The sequence below is a fragment of the Pholcus phalangioides genome, unplaced genomic scaffold (assembly GCF_987345545.1).
Source record: "Pholcus phalangioides strain wild (caught in Gottingen) unplaced genomic scaffold, Ppha-v1.0 ptg000015l_1, whole genome shotgun sequence".
NCBI classification, from domain to species: Eukaryota; Metazoa; Arthropoda; class Arachnida; order Araneae; family Pholcidae; genus Pholcus; species Pholcus phalangioides.
The window spans coordinates 83,159,543-83,180,818 of NW_028301608.1; the positions used below are offsets into that span (position 1 = coordinate 83,159,543).

The window sequence follows — 21,276 nt, forward strand, 5'->3', positions numbered from 1 at the left end:
TTGGCCATGGAATAGAGCTGGCCTCTAATGGAAGTTTTGCTGTATTTCAAAAAAGCAGATATGTTCTTTAAAGCATTATTAATAAATAGTTTGATTCTCCTTCCATACTTCATGTTGACTTCCTTAAAACATAAATGCACTATTATTTCGACATTAAATGTATCCCATTATATATATCATTTACCACCAACCTAATCTCTATTAGACAATATAAGAAAGAAAATTCACTAAAAAAATGTTGAAGTAAAGCTGATAAATTAGGTGCTAAAAATTCTTATTAGAATTACAAAAAATTATTTTCTGATTGAAAATAATACAAAACTGAAAATTAACATACAATATTCATACCTTCCCTCAAGAAAAGTGAAATAAGATTTATAGATAATAATCAAACATGCTCAACATAAGGAAAAGTTTAGTTGAAATTACATAAAATAATTCTTTTGCAAGAAATGAACTATATTTTACATTTCATTGAGATTTTTCACACACAAACACAACTAGTCCCTTTAGATATGTAAAAATTCAAAACAGTAAAGGAAAAAAAATCAAAAATTATGTCTTGTGAAAATTAAAACAAAGTAAAGATAGCTGCTGATAATTTACCTGGCAATAAATACAACAAAAAAAAAGGTTTCAAACATGTTCAAAGACTATATGATCTTAGAAAAAAAAAACACTGAAAAAGTTGGAGTGTACCTTTATTTTTTCATCCAACACAATATGGCACAATTCCACATGATAAGCACATAAATAGAATACAGCATTCAAATACAGGAGTTTTCAGATTTAATATTCATGCATCTATTAGCTATTTGTAAACACTTTTATGTGAATGGTTTTAAAACACCCTCGCTCAAAACAGTCCCAAAGATCAAAGTCATTTATGATAAAAGTTAACATTATTTATTATATTCGTGTTACAAGTAACAAAGCTTGTCAACTTTCTTTATTTCGAGATGAACACATTGAACTTCCAAATGTCATAAATGCTCTTTCAATAAGAACAATATTTTTCATACAACATGATTCACATGCAACTAAAAAGAGTCAATTACCGACTTAATTGGCACATGAGATAAGAATCACTTCCTTTCCTTTTTTTAACAACAAATCCCATATATTTAGGATTTAATTAAACAACCGTTTTTTTCCTTTCATTCAAAAAATGCAAGACTGATCACAACCTCTTCAGGAAGACTTTCCATAGGAAAAAAAAATACCTAAAATCGCATATGTATATCCATAAATAGAATCTATGCTTAAATATCAATTGAACTAACTATACATAAATACTGAATTTTTTCTCTGACACAAATAATAAAAATAATTATTGGTACAATAAGACACACAGTAATTTGCCTTGCAAGATACAGAGACACATAAAACAACCTATGATCATTCAAGAAAAGTTTAAGGAACTTTGTGGCACCCATAATGATAGCTAAGAAAACTCCAGTGAAAAGAAGAAAAAAAACTTAAATCAAAATTCTGGAACACACGATTTCTTTAAATCATATTAGAATATAAAACTTGCATCTAGAACTATTAAATTCCCTTAAACTATAGTATTAGGTATTTGCTAGCTACATTTTCAATAAATTTCCAAACAGCCTTTATATCAACGAAGCTGAAATTAAAAATTTTGATATTAAAACAGCCATAAGATGGGGTGTCTTATATATAATGGCATTATAATTAAGTATTGGAATGAAAAAAGTTGAAGATGTATTGCCAGCTAACATCAAGTATGACAGTTAAGTCAGAAAAGTAAAGCCAGCTGTTATTTAAGTATGACAAATTTTGGCAATTATTTCTAACTGGCACAATCAAGGGTAAATTATGGAGTTTTCAGCAATAAAAAAAGTTTTCATAGTTTCATACACTTTTTTAAATTATGACCATATAGAACTTTTCAGAAAAGAAAAAATTTCAAAACTGATTCACACATGCTATAACTCAGGCATATTGATTATGACATATTGATTCTGAAATATTTAGAAGTCTATACAAGGCAAATTCAGTAAAAAAATCAAATCAAATTACATATTCACATTTTCTTTATACAATATGCATATTAAAAAAACACTACAGTGAAACCGGATTCAACTCATTAAATAATGAATAAAAAATTTAAGATTTTTATGTACAAATAAAGTTTGAATAATGTATTAAAATATAAACATGTAATAGTCATCTAATGGAAATGAAAAAGACTCACATACTGATTCATAATAGTATTTATAATAATGCTCTATATAAAATCTTGAACCATCACAATATGTACATAAATCAGGTACGAAACAAAAAATATTTACCTATGTTTACATATATATGTATGTGTGAATTCGTAAATGCAAACACTAAAATTTGTTATGTATATGAATATACATATGTATAATATTAAAATCTGACTTCCTACATATATACACAAGCTTAAATGCTCAGCAAAGCTTATAAATGGATAAACATTCTCATATGGTCATATTTTTGCATAAACAAATTTTAAATGACCACTAATATTCACAAACAAAACAACAGTGTTCTTTTGTTTTTACAATTTTCCTAAAAAAAACCAAACCATACCCATGATCTGTTTCCAGAATTACAGCGATTTTAGTGAAGAGAATTGTTATCATGTCTGTGAGATTCCAAGTTTGGCCAATGTCATATCTTTCCGTTTCCTAATTATTTCCCAATAGACCTCATGTACTGAGGGAGGAAAAACAAAATAATTGAAAAATATATTTGCATGTATATTTGATTTTCATACATTTGAATTTTGAAAATAAGGTTGAATAATTAATGAGTGTTCATGAAATAAGCAGTAGTAAAACTAATTAAACTTTTAATGCAGTTTCATATTTGGACTTGTCCTTTTTCATTAAAACAAATTGAGAAAAAAAAAAACAAGCATTCTTAATACATCTAAACTGAGCAAAGATTTACACCACATTTATGGTAACCACTATTGTATATATCTCAGATTCTTATTTAAATTTATGAGAAATTTTTTGTCACATTCTTTGTTCACATGCAAATATTAACCAACAAGATTTTACTTACTTCCACTTCTCACTAATCCTTGTTGGATGTATCTGATGTAACAGAAAAAATTACAAACTGCTGTAATCTGCAAAAATAAACATAAAATTTAAAACAAAAATTTAAGTAATCTGAGCCATATGTTATTTTAATAAATTGCAAAATACCAAACACATAACAAGTCATATTAGTTTTCAAAATAATGCTTCAAATGTGTAACTTGTTTTGCTTTATTAATGGTAAAAAAAACTATCAAATACTTTTTGATTGCTGAGTTTAATAAGAATTTTCTATCTTTCTTAAAGGAAAAAAGTTTAGAAAGTTTTCAACTGTATTTTCTAGAACAGCGGTTCTCAACCGGGGCTCCTTGTGCACTCTCCAGGGGCTCCGCGGCCGCTCGAGGAAAATAAAAAAGAGCAAAATTTTAAAAAAAATTATATTCTTAAATAGTAAAAATATATCGGTAACTTTGATGAATAATTAAAAATTTGGCCTACAGGGCTCCGCCATAAAATTTTTCACTTAAAAGGGCTCCGCGAGTCAAAAAAGGTTGAGAACCACTGTTCTAGAAGGAAAAACTGTGAATCAAATGTAAACAGATCGAATGGTTTTTTTTTTCAATTAAAAAACTGTGGTTTATATTTTTTTAATTCTACAAGGTTTGAAACATCTTAATTCTGTTTCATTTATTCCAGAAAACTCTGTTACAAAGGATAGTTATGGTTTAAAAAATGGCAACGATATTTAATTTTTTTTCGCCAACCAATGAAAAATAAGTTTCAATCAATGGTGGCAGAATCTTATTAATACTGCTGAAAAGCTAATTGTAAATTTAATTAGTGTTTTAGCTCTGATGACAATTCAACATCTCATGCATCAGCTCAGTGTCTGAGAAACATATATATTTCCTCAAAAATGAAACATTTATTTTATACATCATATTAAGTCTTTGAAGCGCAAAAAAAAACCAAGTAAATAAACTTACCCTGTTCCTACAAAGCTGAGATATGTAATACCAATCTGAGCTTTCTCCTAATTTCATACGATATTTACATAATCTAGGAGCTTCTAACAAGGAACAACGCCTTAAAAAACCAAAAGAAAAGAATTTTTAAAACTATAAGATGAAGATTTTACCTGTAACCAAGACTTTTTATGTCAATCACTATGATAAACTTATAAACTTGATGTGCTATCACCAGTGCTCAACATATGTTCCCTTACACTCTCTCTTTAAATTTATAATGTGTTTACCATTGTGATAAATATGTTTACAACCTAATATAACAAAATTATAAAAATATAGTCGACACTTGTTATAATGACCCCCCACATTATAGTGACCATTTTATTACAATAACCAGTAGGATAGGTCCCAAATGTGTTCATATGAGTATCCAAAATGTTTTGCTTTTGATATAACGTCTGTTTTCAATGGAATGATAGGAGTCCTTATAATGAGCATCGACTGTAGAATTACTAAAATATTATGTACTTTTCAACTGAATCTTATAATATAGTAGTTCAAGTAATATTAAAGCATTAATAAATTTTTTTTTTTTTTTTAATTAAAAGTTTATTACTCACTACCTTGGAGATAAAGAAATTCAGAAAAATGTAATGAATCAAATTTGAACACGAAAAGAACTAAAACAGCATGGTTTTCAAATAACTCATCACTCTAAAACTTATTATTAGTAAAAATGTTCAAATATCCTTCAAACAAATCTTATTTCAAAAACGTAGATAATTTAATGAACTTATTGCAATTTATTTCATACAAACACAGATGTAGACAAAAATTTAATGTCAAACTAAAAGATAAAAATTGTAATTAACTTACTTTGGAAAAGGATTTTTTCCATTGACAGATTCTATAGTTATGGCATTATCTTCAATTGCCAACAAGACAGCTTCAGAGAGCTTCAGTAGAAAAAAGGGAGAAAAGAGCATGTTACACAAATTGTAAATATATAACAGATAGATTCTTGAAAATACAAAGTCTATATCTCATGCATATAGGTAGGGGAAATTCACAGAATTTATATTATAAGTGAAGAATTCATTGATAAAGCTAAAAACCACTTAACCATACATGCACTTCGTAAGAATTCCTCTGAAGAATGTATGTGTGGCCCCTAACGTATTTATGCTGTCACAGTTAGGCTTGTATCATGCTATAATGATGCTGCCACAAAATAGTTAGTCACTTCACAAATTGCCAAGACTTTAGATATTGGCCATAGCATACATATTAATATGAATTTATCAATAAAATTATAATGGCTGAAATTCATATTATAAATTGTTTTTCAAAAAGTTAATTGTGTTAATTGGATCTGCCGACATATTGGGGGAAAATATTACACAAAACTCAGTATTTTTCCTTTTTAGAATACTTTTTTTTATTGGGGGGAGTACATTTAATAGCATATTAATACTCTCATTCATAAGCATTCCCATTATTCTAATAACTAGATGACTTTTGATAAATGACATATAAATATTAAAATCAATCATCACCAATTACTTATAATAATAAAAAATAATAATCACGTGCTCAGCACGCATTCCCAAGAGATCGTTACGATCTGTCCAGGGAATTTTTTAGTGTTAGTAGACATCCATGCCTGATCCGGGATTCAAACCCAGACCTGCACAGTCAGAAGCTAGTAGTACCCTAACCACTGGACTGCCAGGCGGCGATATATACTTCATTCAGAATATTAAAACTTGTTTAAATAAATGCTTACGAATGAAACAACTTTTTAGATACAGTAAATTTACACAATCATAATACAAAAATAGAATAAAAAATAATGAAACAAATTCAAATATAGCAAAAAAGCTTCTAAAAATGTTATTTATACTTTACTATATAAACATTGTAAACTCATAAATTAATATCACAAAAAAGAAGATTCTTCAACATTTTAAATCAATGCTGCCGACTATCTGATAATGAAAGTACTTGCCATTAATTGAATTATTATGTATAGAAACCCATTGAAATTTGTATTTGAAGAATCAAAATTTTAATAAATTACACACACAAATCTAGATTATTTTTCTTCTAATGGATATCCTGTATTACCTGTTTGTTTATGAAATTCAGGCAAGGTAATATTTCTTCTTGATAGATATTTGACAAAAAAGGACTATCTTTATTGAATGTGGGGGTTTGATGCCATTCAAGGAACTTCTGGTGAAATATGGGATCAACCTGAAAACAAAGTATTTTAATATTCAATATTGGAAGTTATTGTTATATATTATTCTAAATATCTATTATCTGATTGTAAAATAAAGGTAACCACCTTATTTGGCTAATTAAAAATGAATAAGAATACAAATACCAATTTTTTTTTTTAATTGTAAATTTAGCCCCAAGTTTTAAGCAGTATTGAAATAAAAACAAAACAAAAAGAACAAATTTTGTTTTGAAATGGTGCTATGTATATTATAAAAGAAAATTGATTTTTATTTTTAAGGCCAGTATTACACTATAAAAGTTTTAGAAAAGCTCTTTTACAAAACGCGAAAAAAAAACCAGCCAATAAGTGTATCCAAGATATACAGAAGACTGGATGTTGTGAAGATATTTATTAATTCGGATGTTTTTTAACGAAGGAAAAAACTCATCTCTGCCTCTACCGGGAGTCGAACCCGGGTCCCTCGATTGCCGGACGAGTGCTCTCGAGTGCAATCGAGGGACCCGGGTTCGACTCCCGGTAGAGGCAGAGATGAGTTTTTTCCTTCCTTAAAAAATTAACATCCGAATTAATAAATATCTTCACAACATCCAGTCTTCTGGATATCTTGTATTAACAAGTGGAGAGCGACATTCATGTCATAATAAGTGTATCAGTTAAATTCAAGCAATTGTATTCAATAAGTTTATTGGTTGATTTTTTCAAGCTTTATAGTTCTTTTATCAAATTTTTATGTAGTGCTATCTCAGCCTAAGGAATATAAATAGAACAATTTAAAATACCAATACATGTTTGTTATATGCATCAAATTCATGCACTGTTTCTTATGCATTTAGTTTCAATTTTAAAATATAAGTACATCTACTAAAATATATATATACAAAAAACAAATACAGCAGATCAAACACTAAATTCCCATCCACTGTCAGTTTAATGAAAGACTATGTCTCAATGACAAACTTAAGCTAATTTGATACAAAATACAAATACAAAGCCACAACAGGCAAAATGCCCAACGAGTTGGCTGAGAAAAAGATACCCATAACAAGTATGGATGTCATATTTAAAAAATACAGCAACCCAATTAAAAATGCAATTGCAAACAATATATATATATAATGACATATACAATAACCATAAAGAATACTTATGGTTGTCTAATTCTAAGTATGGATAGCTTCTCAATTTACCCCAACATGTTTAGCATATTTTTTTTAAACGTGTCAACTGTGTTAGAATTTACTATTTTCGGGGGGTAAGCTATTCCATTTATCAACAACCCTATTAGAGAAAAATTCCCTGCGACACAATAACCTCGCATTGTCCCTTACTAATCTATCCTGGTGTCCCCTTGTAAAAGCAGTCGATTGACGGTGTACTAATAATTCATGGTCCATCCTATCCATCCCGTTGAAAATTTTGAACACTTCAATCGTATCTCCGACACCTATGTTTATCCAATACAAATATATCCAAAAAATAAAGTCTCTCTTCATAACTCAAGCCGTATTTGCCAATGAGGACACGCGTAGCTCTTCTTTGTACACACGTACCCCTTCAACGATGTCTATGACCCTCCATAGGTATGGTCTCCAAAATCTTACAGAATACTCCGATCCTGGATAAACTAAGCCTTGGAAAAGAATGACTTTAGGAGAACGCGAAGACACCTTTCTGAAAATAAAACCGAGTATTCTATTCGCTTTATTTTTACCACCGCTGAGCAATGTTCAGAAAACCTAAGCCGCTCGTCAATGAAAATTCCCAAATCGGTCACTCTAGTTTCATCTGTGGAATTCAACACCATTCAACTTGTAAGAGATACATGGGTTGTTGGAACCAAAATGACCGACCATGCACTTGTCAATGCTAAACTTCATGCTCCATTCATTTGCCCATGTTCCAATTCCGTTTAAGTGGGTCTGGAGCAACTCCCTATCGCTTTGATTCCCGACTACCCCCATTAGCTTCACATCATCTACGAATCTGCTAACAATCCCATTGATACCTTGATTGATAAAAAGTGAAAAAGTATGGGCCAAGGACACTTTCTCTAGAGGAAATCCACTTGTGACGCCTGTCTAACCAGAGAATTCCTCGTTCACCATAATTTGTTGTGACCTATCTCTTAACCACGATTCTATCCAATTCAGCAAGTTGCCCCAACCCCAATATCGTGTAAACGCTTCAAGAATTTACAATGTTGGACATGATCGAATGCGTTCTGGAAATCAAGGTAAACAACATCTACATTTTTGCCCTTACCCAAAACCTTCGTCACGTGATCATAGAAGTAAAGGAGGTTAGTCACACATGACTTTCCCTTCCTGAACCCATGCTGATTATCCGACAATACATTGTTCTCGTCTATCCACTTTACAAACTGCCTTTTGATAATGATTTCCAAAATTTTGACAGGGAGCTTGTCAAACTCACAGGACGATAATTGGACACAGCTCTCTACTACCCTTCTTAAATATCGGAACAACATTAGAAGGTTTCCAATCCCTTGGGACGATACCCTCAGAAACACTACTCCTGTATATCTATGCGACTGGCCCCACCAATTCATTAGAAATAAATACATATATAATCAAATCCCATTATAACAACCTTCAAGAGACTGGAGAAATCAGGTCGTTACAACAAAATTTCTTAGGGAATGTATAAGGGAATTCCAGGTTTTTGCGTTGTTCCTGTGTTAACTTATCTGGGGGGATTAGAAAAGTGCTAGTTAAAACAAGATTTTTTTCTGCTATAACAGTATTTGTTAAAACAGAATTCGACTGTACTTCAACATGGGGCCCAAGGTTAGTTAAACAAAACTACAGTAACAGCATTAAATTTCAGGGGGGAAAACACTGTGATAAAAAAATAATGTATAATCAATTACATTAATTGCTATCATTAAGTATTGACTAATAATGGATGGTAAATTTGAAATGAATTTCCATAGTCTAGCTAGGTTGCTATTAGCAGGAAAAATATGAAATAGTAAAACAAGTTTTTTTTTGTCTGTATTGCATTAATTTCAAACAAACCTCATAATTGTCTGGACTGAAATCAGACACGTGCATTTCTCGAATAGGAGAGCTTGGGGGAGATTCTTTAAAGGAACAAAGTTCATAGTTGCTGGGTGACCGTTTATGACCAGGTATAAATAATGATCTGACTCCATTATGTCTCTTGTCAATTTGGGGATGTAGGTGAGGATTTGGCATACTTGGTGTGGAAGTTATGACCAGTGTCTTTAAAGCTTGAACTTCTGCCTGAAGACCTTCAATCTACAAAGAGAATCAAAAATTGAGAAGAATGTATTTTGAAAAATAGAAAAATTAAGTAGGCTTATTAATAAATACTAAAAAATTGATAACAAAAAATATCATACATATATAGCTAAATGATGTTTCACAAATAAATTTTAATAAAAAACAAAGAAACAAAATTAAATGATTTTCATTTGAATGTTTTCAGTATCTGTCGTATTAACAAAGTAGAGTGAAGTCTTTAGTCATATACCACCATCTGGTAGCTCTGATGTAATCTGCTAGCTATTAGCAGAATATAGCCACCTTCCATTGCACAGAGCCATTCAGCATACACTCCAAGAGGGGGAAATTCTATCTTCATAGCTTAGTTGGTAGAGCACTCATCTGGCAAACGAGAGACTGGGGTTCGAGTCCCCGTGAGGTTAGAGATGAATTTTCCTTTCCTGAACATAGATATCTCCTCACTCAGCCAGTTTTCCGTATCTGTTGTATTAACACGGGAGAGTGACGTCTTTCGTCAAAAATAAAATGATTTCATATCAGCATTTTTCTCCTTACATACCACTGTGTATGTAATTCATAAAGACTTAAAAGCGATAAACACAATTATGAACATTGCTTTACTTTTTTGCTGAAGATGCAATTCAAATAATTAATTTCTGGTGTTTTATTTTTTGTCACAGTTCTGATAAAAAAAAAAATAAAAGGGAATATTTAGAGCGTTAATTTCGGATTTTCACTTTCACCATCTATCATTCAAAGTAAGATCTCAGACAGAAAATAAGTCCCATATTTTAATTTTGAGAATCTACACATGTATGTGCATTTTGGGTTTAGAGAAAATATTTGCAATGAATATAATAACTATTAATTGAGAAATAATTAAATTCATAATCTTAAAAATTATAAAATCTCTAGAATAAGACAGTCACCTTTAAACTTGCTTCTTTATACAGCTTTTCTGAAGTTGCCTGTTTGACATTTGCTTCTCTTACCATGTTATTTGCTTCCTGCAAAAAAAAAAATTATAAAAAAATATATACTTAATGTGGAAATTTCAACAAATGTCTTTGAAGCTTGGGCTTCTGCCACGAAGTCGTTAAATGTATACAGAAAATAACTAAAATTTGTTTTCAGGAGCAATAAGAAAATCAAACACGTTAGTACAGTCATAACTTGATATAATGAAATAGAAAAAAATAAATGAAAAAGAAAAAATATCATTCCAGAGGGATTATCATTATATCAACAGGCAACAATATCATCACATGCTACCAAATTCTTGCTTTTGGTGACATTTCATCCATGGGCGGAGATACGGGGGGGGGGGGCATTGCCCCTTCCCCCCCCCGAGTCAAAGGTGAAGTTGACTGATCTAATGTATATATGTATATATGAATTGACATCATCATCATCATCGTGCCCCCCTCCAAGACTTCCAAGTTTATCTCCGCCTATGATTTCATCTAAACCAGCGATGTTAGTAACACCTGAAAATTAACTTTTTTGTATTTATTTACCGCTAAAACTTACACTTGATAGATTGAATATTAACCCTAGATAACTAAACATTTGCCTAATAGACTACTTAACCCTATTAGTTACTGAGTAACATTGATTTAAGTTTAGTTATCTAGGGTTAAAATTCAGTTAAAATGTTCTGCCCTTCTAAAGGAAGTTTACCACATTACACTTTTATGTCTTACACAGAAAGTAGTAACACCAACAACTTCATTAACACTTTTGGCGATGATGTGGTGCCTTGGAAAAGGGAAACAAGTGACAACGTTGAAATTGAACTCACAATGATTTTTGTGTGAAATATTGAAAAACATATTGTTGAAGAGGATTTGTCATAGCAACAGATATTGTTGTATAGAGAGGAGTTTAGCATTAAACTATAGACAATTCTAAACAAGACTTTTAAAAATACTGTTGTTGAGGGATTTATCATCACATTGAGTATCGTTGCAGCAAGGCTTCACTGTACAATATATCAATACAATTTTAAAATAAATCTCAAACTAATATGCATCAAAAGCAAATTGAAATTTGCTAGATTAAAATTTTTCCCCAACTATCATGAAAGAAATTTTTTTCAATAATATTTTGATACACATTCAATAATTATTGATACACATGTCAACTTTCATCACTACAACTACACTGTATTAATTTTTCTGGATTATTTAATCCATGATCAAAAAATATAAACATGAAAAAATAATTCTGTCTAAAGACATCAACTCTGTATTGGAAATATCCTGGTAACTAGAGCCTGGAAGTTTAGGCACTAAAAATGGTTGAAATCGGCAGGCAAAAAGACACTAAAAATGCCTAAAATAGGCACTAAAAAAAGGCATTTATTTTTGGAAGAAAGAAAAAATAACTGAAAACAAATATATTAAGTGTGCAAAAACTAGCTTAAAAATTGGTTCCACTTAATCCGTCTGTTGTTTTAATTATGGTTTATAATAACTGCATTGTTATCCAAGATTTATTTCAAGCCCAAGATAAAATGTTAGTAGACCCTCAGGATTAGGCCAATTCCAGGGCCACCATTACCTTGGCGAAGCCGGTAGAGAAAATGCCTGTGGGACTCCCTCGAGCTGGGCAATAATTCTGGTTTGTTTTTTGTATTGCATATTTCAAATAATCATCACTTCTATCATTGAAACAAGGCCATCTCGCTGTATTTTTGCAAAAAAAAATTTAACTTCTTTTATATTGAAACATATGCAAGATTTCTCAAAGGGCGGGAGCCCTGTGTGGCTGCATCTGTCACACACCCCTGAGGGTGACTCTGGTCAATTTAATCGAAAACTGAATATGTATGTTTAATAAATAGCCATGCATTTGCATTTATGGTGCAAAAAACAAGATCAAAATAACATGTCCCCCCCCCAGAGCCTGTCTGCTCCAATCTCCCCCCCCCCCCTCCAATGACCTCTTGGGATAATCATCGGTCCACTATACACATGCAATGCAGTCCAATGCCTGAATTATTCAATTATTACATTTCACTCATAGTTAGAAAAATTTATGGCAGATGGAAACACTGCACACGACAAGCAATCAACAGAAACAAACTTCTCGTCAAGTTCATTCCAACATATATCAATTCATTAGAAATTCCGCAAAGGAATATGGACGAGGTGCATGTCTGGTTCAGCAGTAGTAGTCCAAATGCCTGAGCGAGACATATTATGTGAAGCATGTGGAAAAACAAAAATTTCTCATTTTCCTCTGCTTTTCTAACTCTGGCTGCGTTCATATGAAACAAATTCATTCATGTCTAATGCCATCTGGCCAAAGCAAAGTTAATGCATGGCAACACCAATCTTTCAGATCACTTGTTTCCATCTAAATGGGTTCTTTGAGGGGGGGGGGCTTTTTCTGATAATAAATACTGAGGGGGAAAATTTTAAAAAAGGCAGTTTTTTGAAGTTCTCAAATGCTCAAAGTATCCAAGTTTTACAGATTATGGCCTCTGAAATTCACTAATAAACTTAGAAATATGTTAAAATAGGCTTTTGTGGCACGAAAATTTCAAAAAAGGCATTTTTACCAGAAAAGTTTGAAAATAGACAAAAAAAAAAAAAAGGCATTTATGGCGTTTTGCCTGAACTTCCGGGCTCTACTGATAACAAATCAAAAATAGACAAATTAGAATTTTCTTCTTGGAGATTGAAATGTTTCATTTCTTCCTAGTTTCATGCACATCAATGACTAAACCAAAAAAAAACTATTCTATATAGTTGATAAGGAAACTGAATAAAGCCCGATGAAATGAACGGAGCCATATTTTTATTCCTCTTCAAAAATTTGTATTTTATAAATGTATGCTAAATTAATTGAAACTATGCTAACGGTTATTAATCTTAACTTATTGCTTTACATAAAAGATAAACTCAAATGGTGCTATACCAACCTCAAACAAGCTAGCAGTTAGCTCTTCAAGTTCAGCTCCAACTTCATCACGTATTTGGCTTAACCTGGCTACTTCTTCATCTTTTAGTTTCAGCTCCTAAAAAAAACAAGTTTCAATCATACATACAGTGCATGCCACTCAATACAATCATATTGGGACTGGCTTTCTGATAACAATAACCAACTGATAACTATATCCGAAAAAATCCTGGTTGTAAGCATGATGACCATATTCCCTGTTTGTTCGAATGGGACATATGATCATCATGCTTACAACCAGAATTTTTTCAGGTATAGAAACTGAAATATGGAAACCAATTTTTTATTTCCCACATAATAAATTTTGAAATGTTAAATCATACTTTTTTAATTGTTCTGAAACAGGATTTATTTTTTCCTTCAAGTTAACAGCCGAGGAAGTGCAACTGACCACATTCACAGTTCCTCAGCTGTTAATGGGATTATATTAAAAAAAACTGACCAAGAACTGAAGAAAAGGACTTTTTTTACCTTACACATGCTTCACTATAGGGAAGAAATTGCAAAAGTGCTACATGTACATGGATTATAGCAACCAGTAGTTGACAACCAACGAGTACAGAAATTTTTGTCAATAAAGGAGCTTTCTGACTTCCAGAGTAGTCTTGTAGACTGATAACGATAACTTTGAAGGTAAAAAATTAGTCGAAATGTACCTTAGCTTTAAAATATGCAAAAAGAAAAACTTCTGATATAAAAGAATTTTCACCATGTTATATTGGTCCATTCCATATTTAGTGAAAGTAGTAACAACGACTGAATGATAACATTAACTGTGATTTTAATATAAGCAGCAATTACTGTATTAATAAGACATTTCAGAAATAACATGTTGGATATTTACAGGGGGAAGAAGGCTAAACAGGCTGTAGTCTATGGCAGCTTAATTTAAATAATTAGTAGTCAATAACATTAAATTAGAACAGGAGAAGGGTGGCAAAATTTGAATAGCTCGCACCCAACAAAGCCATAATTCTACCTCTGATAAGAAACAAATATTTAAATTTAGAAAAATGTCAATTTCTGTATTAATAATGGATACAATTAATAAGAAAATACAATAACACAGTAATAATAGTTTTCTGAATACTTGAAACACACACACACCTGTTGAGCTTTCTGAAGCTCATGTTGTAAGCGTGCATAGGCCAGCTCCTTGACTTCTGCTACTGACACACTTCTCGCTCTCCATGTGTCTGCATTAGATTTCAATTCGCATATCACAGCTGGTGGACCTCCGCTGGTAAATATGCATGTATCTTCTGCTGGTAATGCACTGAAGTTAAAAAAAAAAAACCCCTTGTAATTTCCTGTGTATAATCTGCACATGCGAATTTCACTACTCTGGAAAGGACCATGAGCTCATCAAACACTGTTATTAAATTATTGGCTTCTACAATGGCATTGCTGCCGATCAATAATTAAAATTAACCCTTACAGCAAGACGAGATATATGACAAGATATCTCGTCTAACCCAATGCCCTTTATTTTGGCAATGCCAAGCCCACAAGGCCTTGTAAATACATACCTCTCCTCCGTAAAACATGTTTTCCATTTCCCCACTCCCCAACCTGTCAGATCAATTGTCAGTGGGCAGTCAACTTTTGTTCAAAGTTTGATAAAAGGGGAGAGCAGGGGCGGATCCATAAGGGGGCAATCACCCCCTCCCAAGAGCCCTATAATATTGAATATTTGGTAATTCATGTCAAATACAGGATGTTTCTATCAATCTACCTAATAAATCGCCCTTTCCCACATCATCCTGGATTAATTTTTTTCCCTTTGAGGTAATATGGGATTATGCGTGCAAAATAACAGGAAAAACGTTTCTTTTCCGTGTTTTTTATTAGTATATTTGGTGGGGGACAGGGAACTTATAACTGCACAAAATTGGAAAAAAATATCCTTGAAAATAGATGGAATTTTACAAAAGGTTTAGCGTTTCCACTGCGGCAGTTATAATGCAGATCAGGGAAATTTTAAAAACTGCTTAAAGAGTTAAGGAGATTTTCACGTTGATACAAACAACATGTAAAACTTTACAAAGAAAAAATAAAAAAGTGATTTTTGTCACCAAAGTAGGAATTTTTTTTTTTTGTAAACTGAAGTAAAATGTTAGGGATTCCCTCCTCCTTCCTTCATACCTCAAATGAAGTGACAACCAAAAATTCTGATGGTGATCTATAAAACTGCATCAAAAGAAATAATTGGAAAATCAGATTAAAAAAAATTAGCTCTAAATGAAAAATAAGCTAAATAGACAAAGACTGCCATCCATTGGCAAAAAAAATTCAATTAAAATTCATATGTTGACTGATTATGTTAAAAAATGATGCGAGTTGATAATTGGCCAGCCATTACCAATTATCACCCAATAACAGGTTAAATTACTTATCATTAACACAAGCAAATCAAAATCATGCCAATAGAAAGTTAAGATCAGGCTCAAAAACGGGACACATTGTCATCCAACACAGAAGTCCTCTCTCTGATTGAACTATCGAGAGGCCGAATCTGCACCAATTTTTTAGGAAATTTTATCTTTTTCCTTTTGCACAATTAGGTGCAATGGTGACAACAAACATTACAAACATGGTGCCGTTTTCGGTAGGAGGGGGAACATTTTTAACAGACTTTTTCCCAGGCATGTTATATGAGAATAATTTTTTTCCCCCAAAAGTGGGGATTTGTGGTAATCACAAATGCGTAAAAATTCGGGAAACATAAGAATCTTTTAGAAATCTGGGAGATGAAACAGAAATTCAGAGCCTCTAGAAAATTCTGGAGACTTAGCAGCTATGCAATGGAAAGAGTGGCAAAATTCTGTTCAACTGCTCTGAATAATCGTAGTTACAACTCTACGGCCAATAGAGTATTTATTCTGAGGAATGTGATACTCCTATAGCAGGCCTTCAAAAACTAGAAGAAAAAAATCTTGGCACCAGCCAAACATTTTAAAGAGTCTGCAATTTTCTTTTTTCTAGAAAAATAGTTCAAAATAATGTATCTTTCAACTTTCCCCAGAAATAGTGACTCCCTCCTATGTTGTGAAATACACTAGCATAGATTAAGCAATTTTTCTTCTGCCCTCATACTGTAATTCAGTTATCGCATAGGAAAAATCTTGGCGACCTGGGATTTGTCAAGCCCTGACCTATAAGAAACTTGATACACACACGTTTGTTTCAAAAAATTAGAAGGTCCCAGAAATTTATGAATATTCTCTGAATGGACCTTTTGATTCCAGAAGCTGAAAACTTGCATGGAGATGGCGATTTCATTTACCATCAATATTTTAACAAGAGATGCACGTCATTTTTAGCCCGTGTGCAAGATATGTAGTATTTATGCCACTCATGGGCCAGAAACTTGTACACATAGGGTGACCATATGGCCTTTATTTTACAAAGAATCTCTGAAATTTTAACTGGTCCAACTTTTATATAAAAAATATCAGTTTTTCCCTTATTTTCAATAAGAATCACTTAAATTTTTTAAATCAATAATCAAGATTCTTTTCACATGAATTAGATCAGTGTTTCCCAACTGGCACCCTAGGATGCTGCAATATCGCCTAAGGGGTGCCACGAGATACTATGGAGATAAATAAAAAAAATATTATTACAATCCACTTAGTCTGAAAATAAAAATAAATCAAGTCAAATTGATTACTCTCATGCATGACAGACTCATCCGATAAGTCGCCATCTTGTGGCAATGTCAACAATGTGCTTTGGCCTGAGTTAGGTCTGGCTGTCCATGTACGGCCCCGTTCAGCCAACACCATCTATAGCAAAAAGAATCCGTGCGAAGCTCATGACATCACTGAAGAAGTCCATTTCACCTATAACCATCAGATATACTGCAAAAAAAGTAAAGATATCGCATGCGTCTGCCTGCTTTACCCAATGGCTACAGGTGAAATGGACTTCTTCAGTGACATCATGAGCTTCACATGGAGGCTTTCTGCTATATATATGTTGAGTCAGCACACACAAGCTCAAAGAAAAGAGGATTCGTTGACTTTATAGTTTATTGGTCTAGGGTGCTCACCCGGCAAGTGAAAGAACGTGGGATAGATTCCCAGCAAGGCCAATTGAGTTTTCTTTCCTGGATTTATCTTCGCATCAGCTAGCTGTCGAAATCTTTTTAGTAATTGCTGAGAGTGACATCACCTTCAAATAATCTGACCTCATTTTTCAACATTTATCAAGATGCAATAGGTATGTACTTTACATCTCTTTCTACTGAGAATCTGAATTGGGTTGTCTCACCATTTGATTTCCAAGACAGTGCTGAGGAAATAAATTTCACTGCTTACGAACAAGATGAACTTATTTATCTTAGCGCTGATTCCACACTCAAAGGTAAGTTCACCAAGAGTGAGGCGTTTGTGGCTGCTTTTTGGCTTCGACTGAGAGAGGATTATCTTAATCTAATAAAGAATGCAACAACATAGCTTTTCCCACAAGATTTCGCTGCTATGGCAACAAAGAAATACAAAACAAGAAATGGACTACTACTACTACTCAAATTGGCATTTTGAAAGCTTCCTAAAATTGGCATTTTAGGAAGCTTTCAATGTACTTTCGCAAGTGCAATGTACTTAAATGCTAATTTTTGTCACCGATATATGCTCAGAAAGTCTCTCTTAGATTATGGAAAATGCAAATTACAGCTATATTGTAAATTTTGCTAACTTTTCATAAATTGTGCTCATGAATTTCTGGGCCGTCCTATTTTTTTAACAAATGCGTACATATACGCATCTTCTTAAAAGAACTGACCACATGTCAATATATTCTTCATGTAGTTATCAATAATGAAACTAACCTTGAGTCTGGAGATAAGAGCGTGGAGACATTTTCATCTAAATTCAGTACAGCTTCGACAGTGTCACACTCAGAATCTGAACTTATCCCATTTAATGTCTTAGCTGCTCTTTCCTGCTCAAACTGCACGTACTTTTCATTGATTCTTGCTTTCAAAGCTGCCGTTCTCTCATCAGAATCAGAAAAGCTGTGGCCACGCTCTGTCTTAGCTGTCTTGTCAGATCGACCACCCTCCATTGCCTTGATTGCTCCATCACTAGAGCTTCGGCGAGACGAAGGCTTTGTAGCCATGCTTAGTCAGATCGGAAATGATAAATAATTGCTGAACTTCATTCTGGCATTCAGTAGTCCAAGCTAACTACCTTTACCACTGAAATGTTGTGTGAAGAAAAACAATGGTGAGGGTAATAGTGGGGAATCAAATCAAGTTAAATTTGACACTTTGAAACCTTTCATTTTGGCTGCGCTGAAAGTCTGGAAGAAAAAACAAACATTTGTGATTATAGAACACATAAAAAAACTAAGTTTAATATAAAGCGCTCCTGTTTGTTAATTGCCAGGTAAAAATAGTAAAAGCTATAAATGCCCAAAAAAAAATTCAACCACTGTTTTTTACATTAAAGTGTCAAATGACAAATACTTAATGTTGTCAATGTCAAAAGTGTCTGGTAGTCCTCTATGACCAACATGCCAAGAAATGCTATATGGTGCACACACAGATGCTTAATGTATGCAAGGACGCTAAAATAGTCATCTTTGGATGGAATCAAAGATTATGTCGATAGATCGGAAGATTATGTTGCTGGTTCTGGTTTTTAAAGGTCAAAGTCGCCTGAGTGGTTCAACAGAGTGTGCAAAGAGATCACAAATGTGAACATCTCTATAAGCAACAAAACAATTTTGTGCAATTCCCCAACATTTTCCCTTTCAGAACTTTCAGTGTTTATCACTTTTTACTCTTCAATTATGCATACAAAGCAACTATGCTACTGAACACGAACATAATTAGAACTTAATAATCTTTACGAAAAAATATTTTTGTAGAGCCGTAATTATTATAATATAGTTTATAAGTTATGAAAATGTTTGGTTTAATTAAATATTTAAAATAAGCATAGCTAAAAAACAACAAATGCGTAAAAAAAAGTCAACCAAAACACAGAATGACCTGTAATGCGAGACGCAAGTGGTCCATCGAATTTTTCCAAGTCTTTTTCATTGGTCCTCGAGTTCAGAAATGTTGAGAAATGCTGCCTTAGGGTGTGAACACAGCGTGTTCGTATTTTCAATCTTGGAAACCTGCGGTGTCTCCAATTGGTTAAAAACTCCAATTTCAAGCTGAAAAAAAATAAAATTCTGGTTTTTAACCAATCAGAGACGACGCAGAGTTTACAGAATCTGAAATACGGATGCACTATGTTCACACCCTTGGACAGCCTCCCGCAAGAGTTTCCTATAGGTTCAACAGGTAAGCTAGAGCCGCCCCTTGAAGAAGACTGTCCATTTCAGTATATTTTGCATCCATATTAGTTAAATATCTTCATACCAGGGTTTAAGCTAGATAAAAAAATTTCTTTCGCAAAAAAACGAAAATGGGGAGAAAAGCTTTAGCAAAATACGACAATGCTAATGTAACGATTGATGGTTGGATGTCTACTCGTTCCGTACTTCCTGTACGTATTTTTGCGAAAGTGGCTACCACTTCTTTCGAATTCTACAATTTTCTTTTGCATTTTGCGAAAAATGCGACCGTAGCTTAAACCCTGCTTCATACCAGTCAAAAAATGACCACTACTATTGTTCTCATTTTGTCACTAAACTAAGAAATCTAGAACATTTTTATTTTGTGAATTTAAGAGCCTCAACAAGATGAAAAAAGTCGCCAAATTTCAACATACTGAGATAAACCGTTCTGGTGTGATCGCCAAAACTAGCTTTGCGGTCAGAATGACCGCTTCCGTTGTTCCAGTGTTAAAAAAAATTAAAAATACATTATAAATATTTGAGAGACTAACAGTATAGACAATTCACATATAAACAGTCTTAGCCGATATTTATACCAACAAACGCTATTAGTAAGTTAACAATTCCGATATTAACTATCGAAACAGCACAGTCCTTCATTGATTTCACAAACACACACATAACTGTAAAAAGGTATTTTGTAATCGGTCGAAAAGAATTCAAATTATTCGAGATGACACAGACCCGCAAATTTAAATAGGAATGCTGCACAAAATGTCGCATCGGAAAATTCATCCAGCGATGATCGAGTCATTTCTCTTTCTTCGAAAAAATTAAAATCTTTAACGAAAAAATTATAAATCTGTCTTGTTTTAAGATCTTTTAAACACAAATCGAGTCTTTTAAATGCCAACAATCAACCAAATATTATTATTATTGTTTGCTACGCCCCCCAGCGCTACAGCTGTTCGGTTATCAACGTTTCATAACCGTGATTGTAATTCAAAATAAAAAACTAAAAAAAAAACCTTTTCGATGAACTCACGATATAACTTTTAGTGCTAATTAAAAATAATTATCGTTTTATTTAACTGATTGTTACTGATTATTATTCGAATTATCATCAGATTTTTGGAAATCGAAGTAAGAAACATTGAAGATTCTGTCTGAGAATGAATAAACAAATACTGAATGATTATTTCTTTAAAATATATACAAAAAAATATATCGCACGTTGTTTTTTAATAATAACTTTTTCATAAAAATTTCAATCATGCATGGTACTTATTCAACGACGAGTAGAGGATGACTTTGCGCACGGTTACAGAAGCCATACTTTGAGACGATGTGTTCAGGGGGGGGGGGGAATGAAAGCAAGAAAAACAGGAAGCGTATGGAGATAAGGGATTTGTGCCAAAGGCACTGAGCTATAAGTAAACTGTAGTTTACTTATAGCTCAGTTGCAGGGCCGCAACTACATACTT

The 21,276-nt window shown here is 32.7% G+C and overlaps 1 protein-coding gene across 1 annotated transcript; it reads right to left on the reverse strand.

Annotated features, from left to right (window-relative positions):
- Nucleotides 1-685: 685 nt before the first annotated feature.
- On the reverse strand, nt 686-20,772 carry LOC149076856 (guanine nucleotide exchange factor for Rab-3A-like). The gene is made up of 11 exons (XM_089244576.1): nt 20,537-20,772; nt 18,330-18,802; nt 14,603-14,771; nt 13,458-13,553; nt 10,459-10,536; nt 9,299-9,541; nt 6,140-6,268; nt 4,889-4,968; nt 4,031-4,130; nt 3,067-3,133; nt 686-2,712 (listed from the first exon to the last, which is right to left on the reverse strand). Exons 2-11 carry the CDS (start codon nt 18,617-18,619, stop codon nt 2,636-2,638), a joined length of 1,329 nt encoding a protein of 442 aa, XP_089100702.1. The 5' UTR covers nt 18,620-18,802; nt 20,537-20,772; the 3' UTR covers nt 686-2,635.
- Nucleotides 20,773-21,276: the final 504 nt, after the last annotated feature.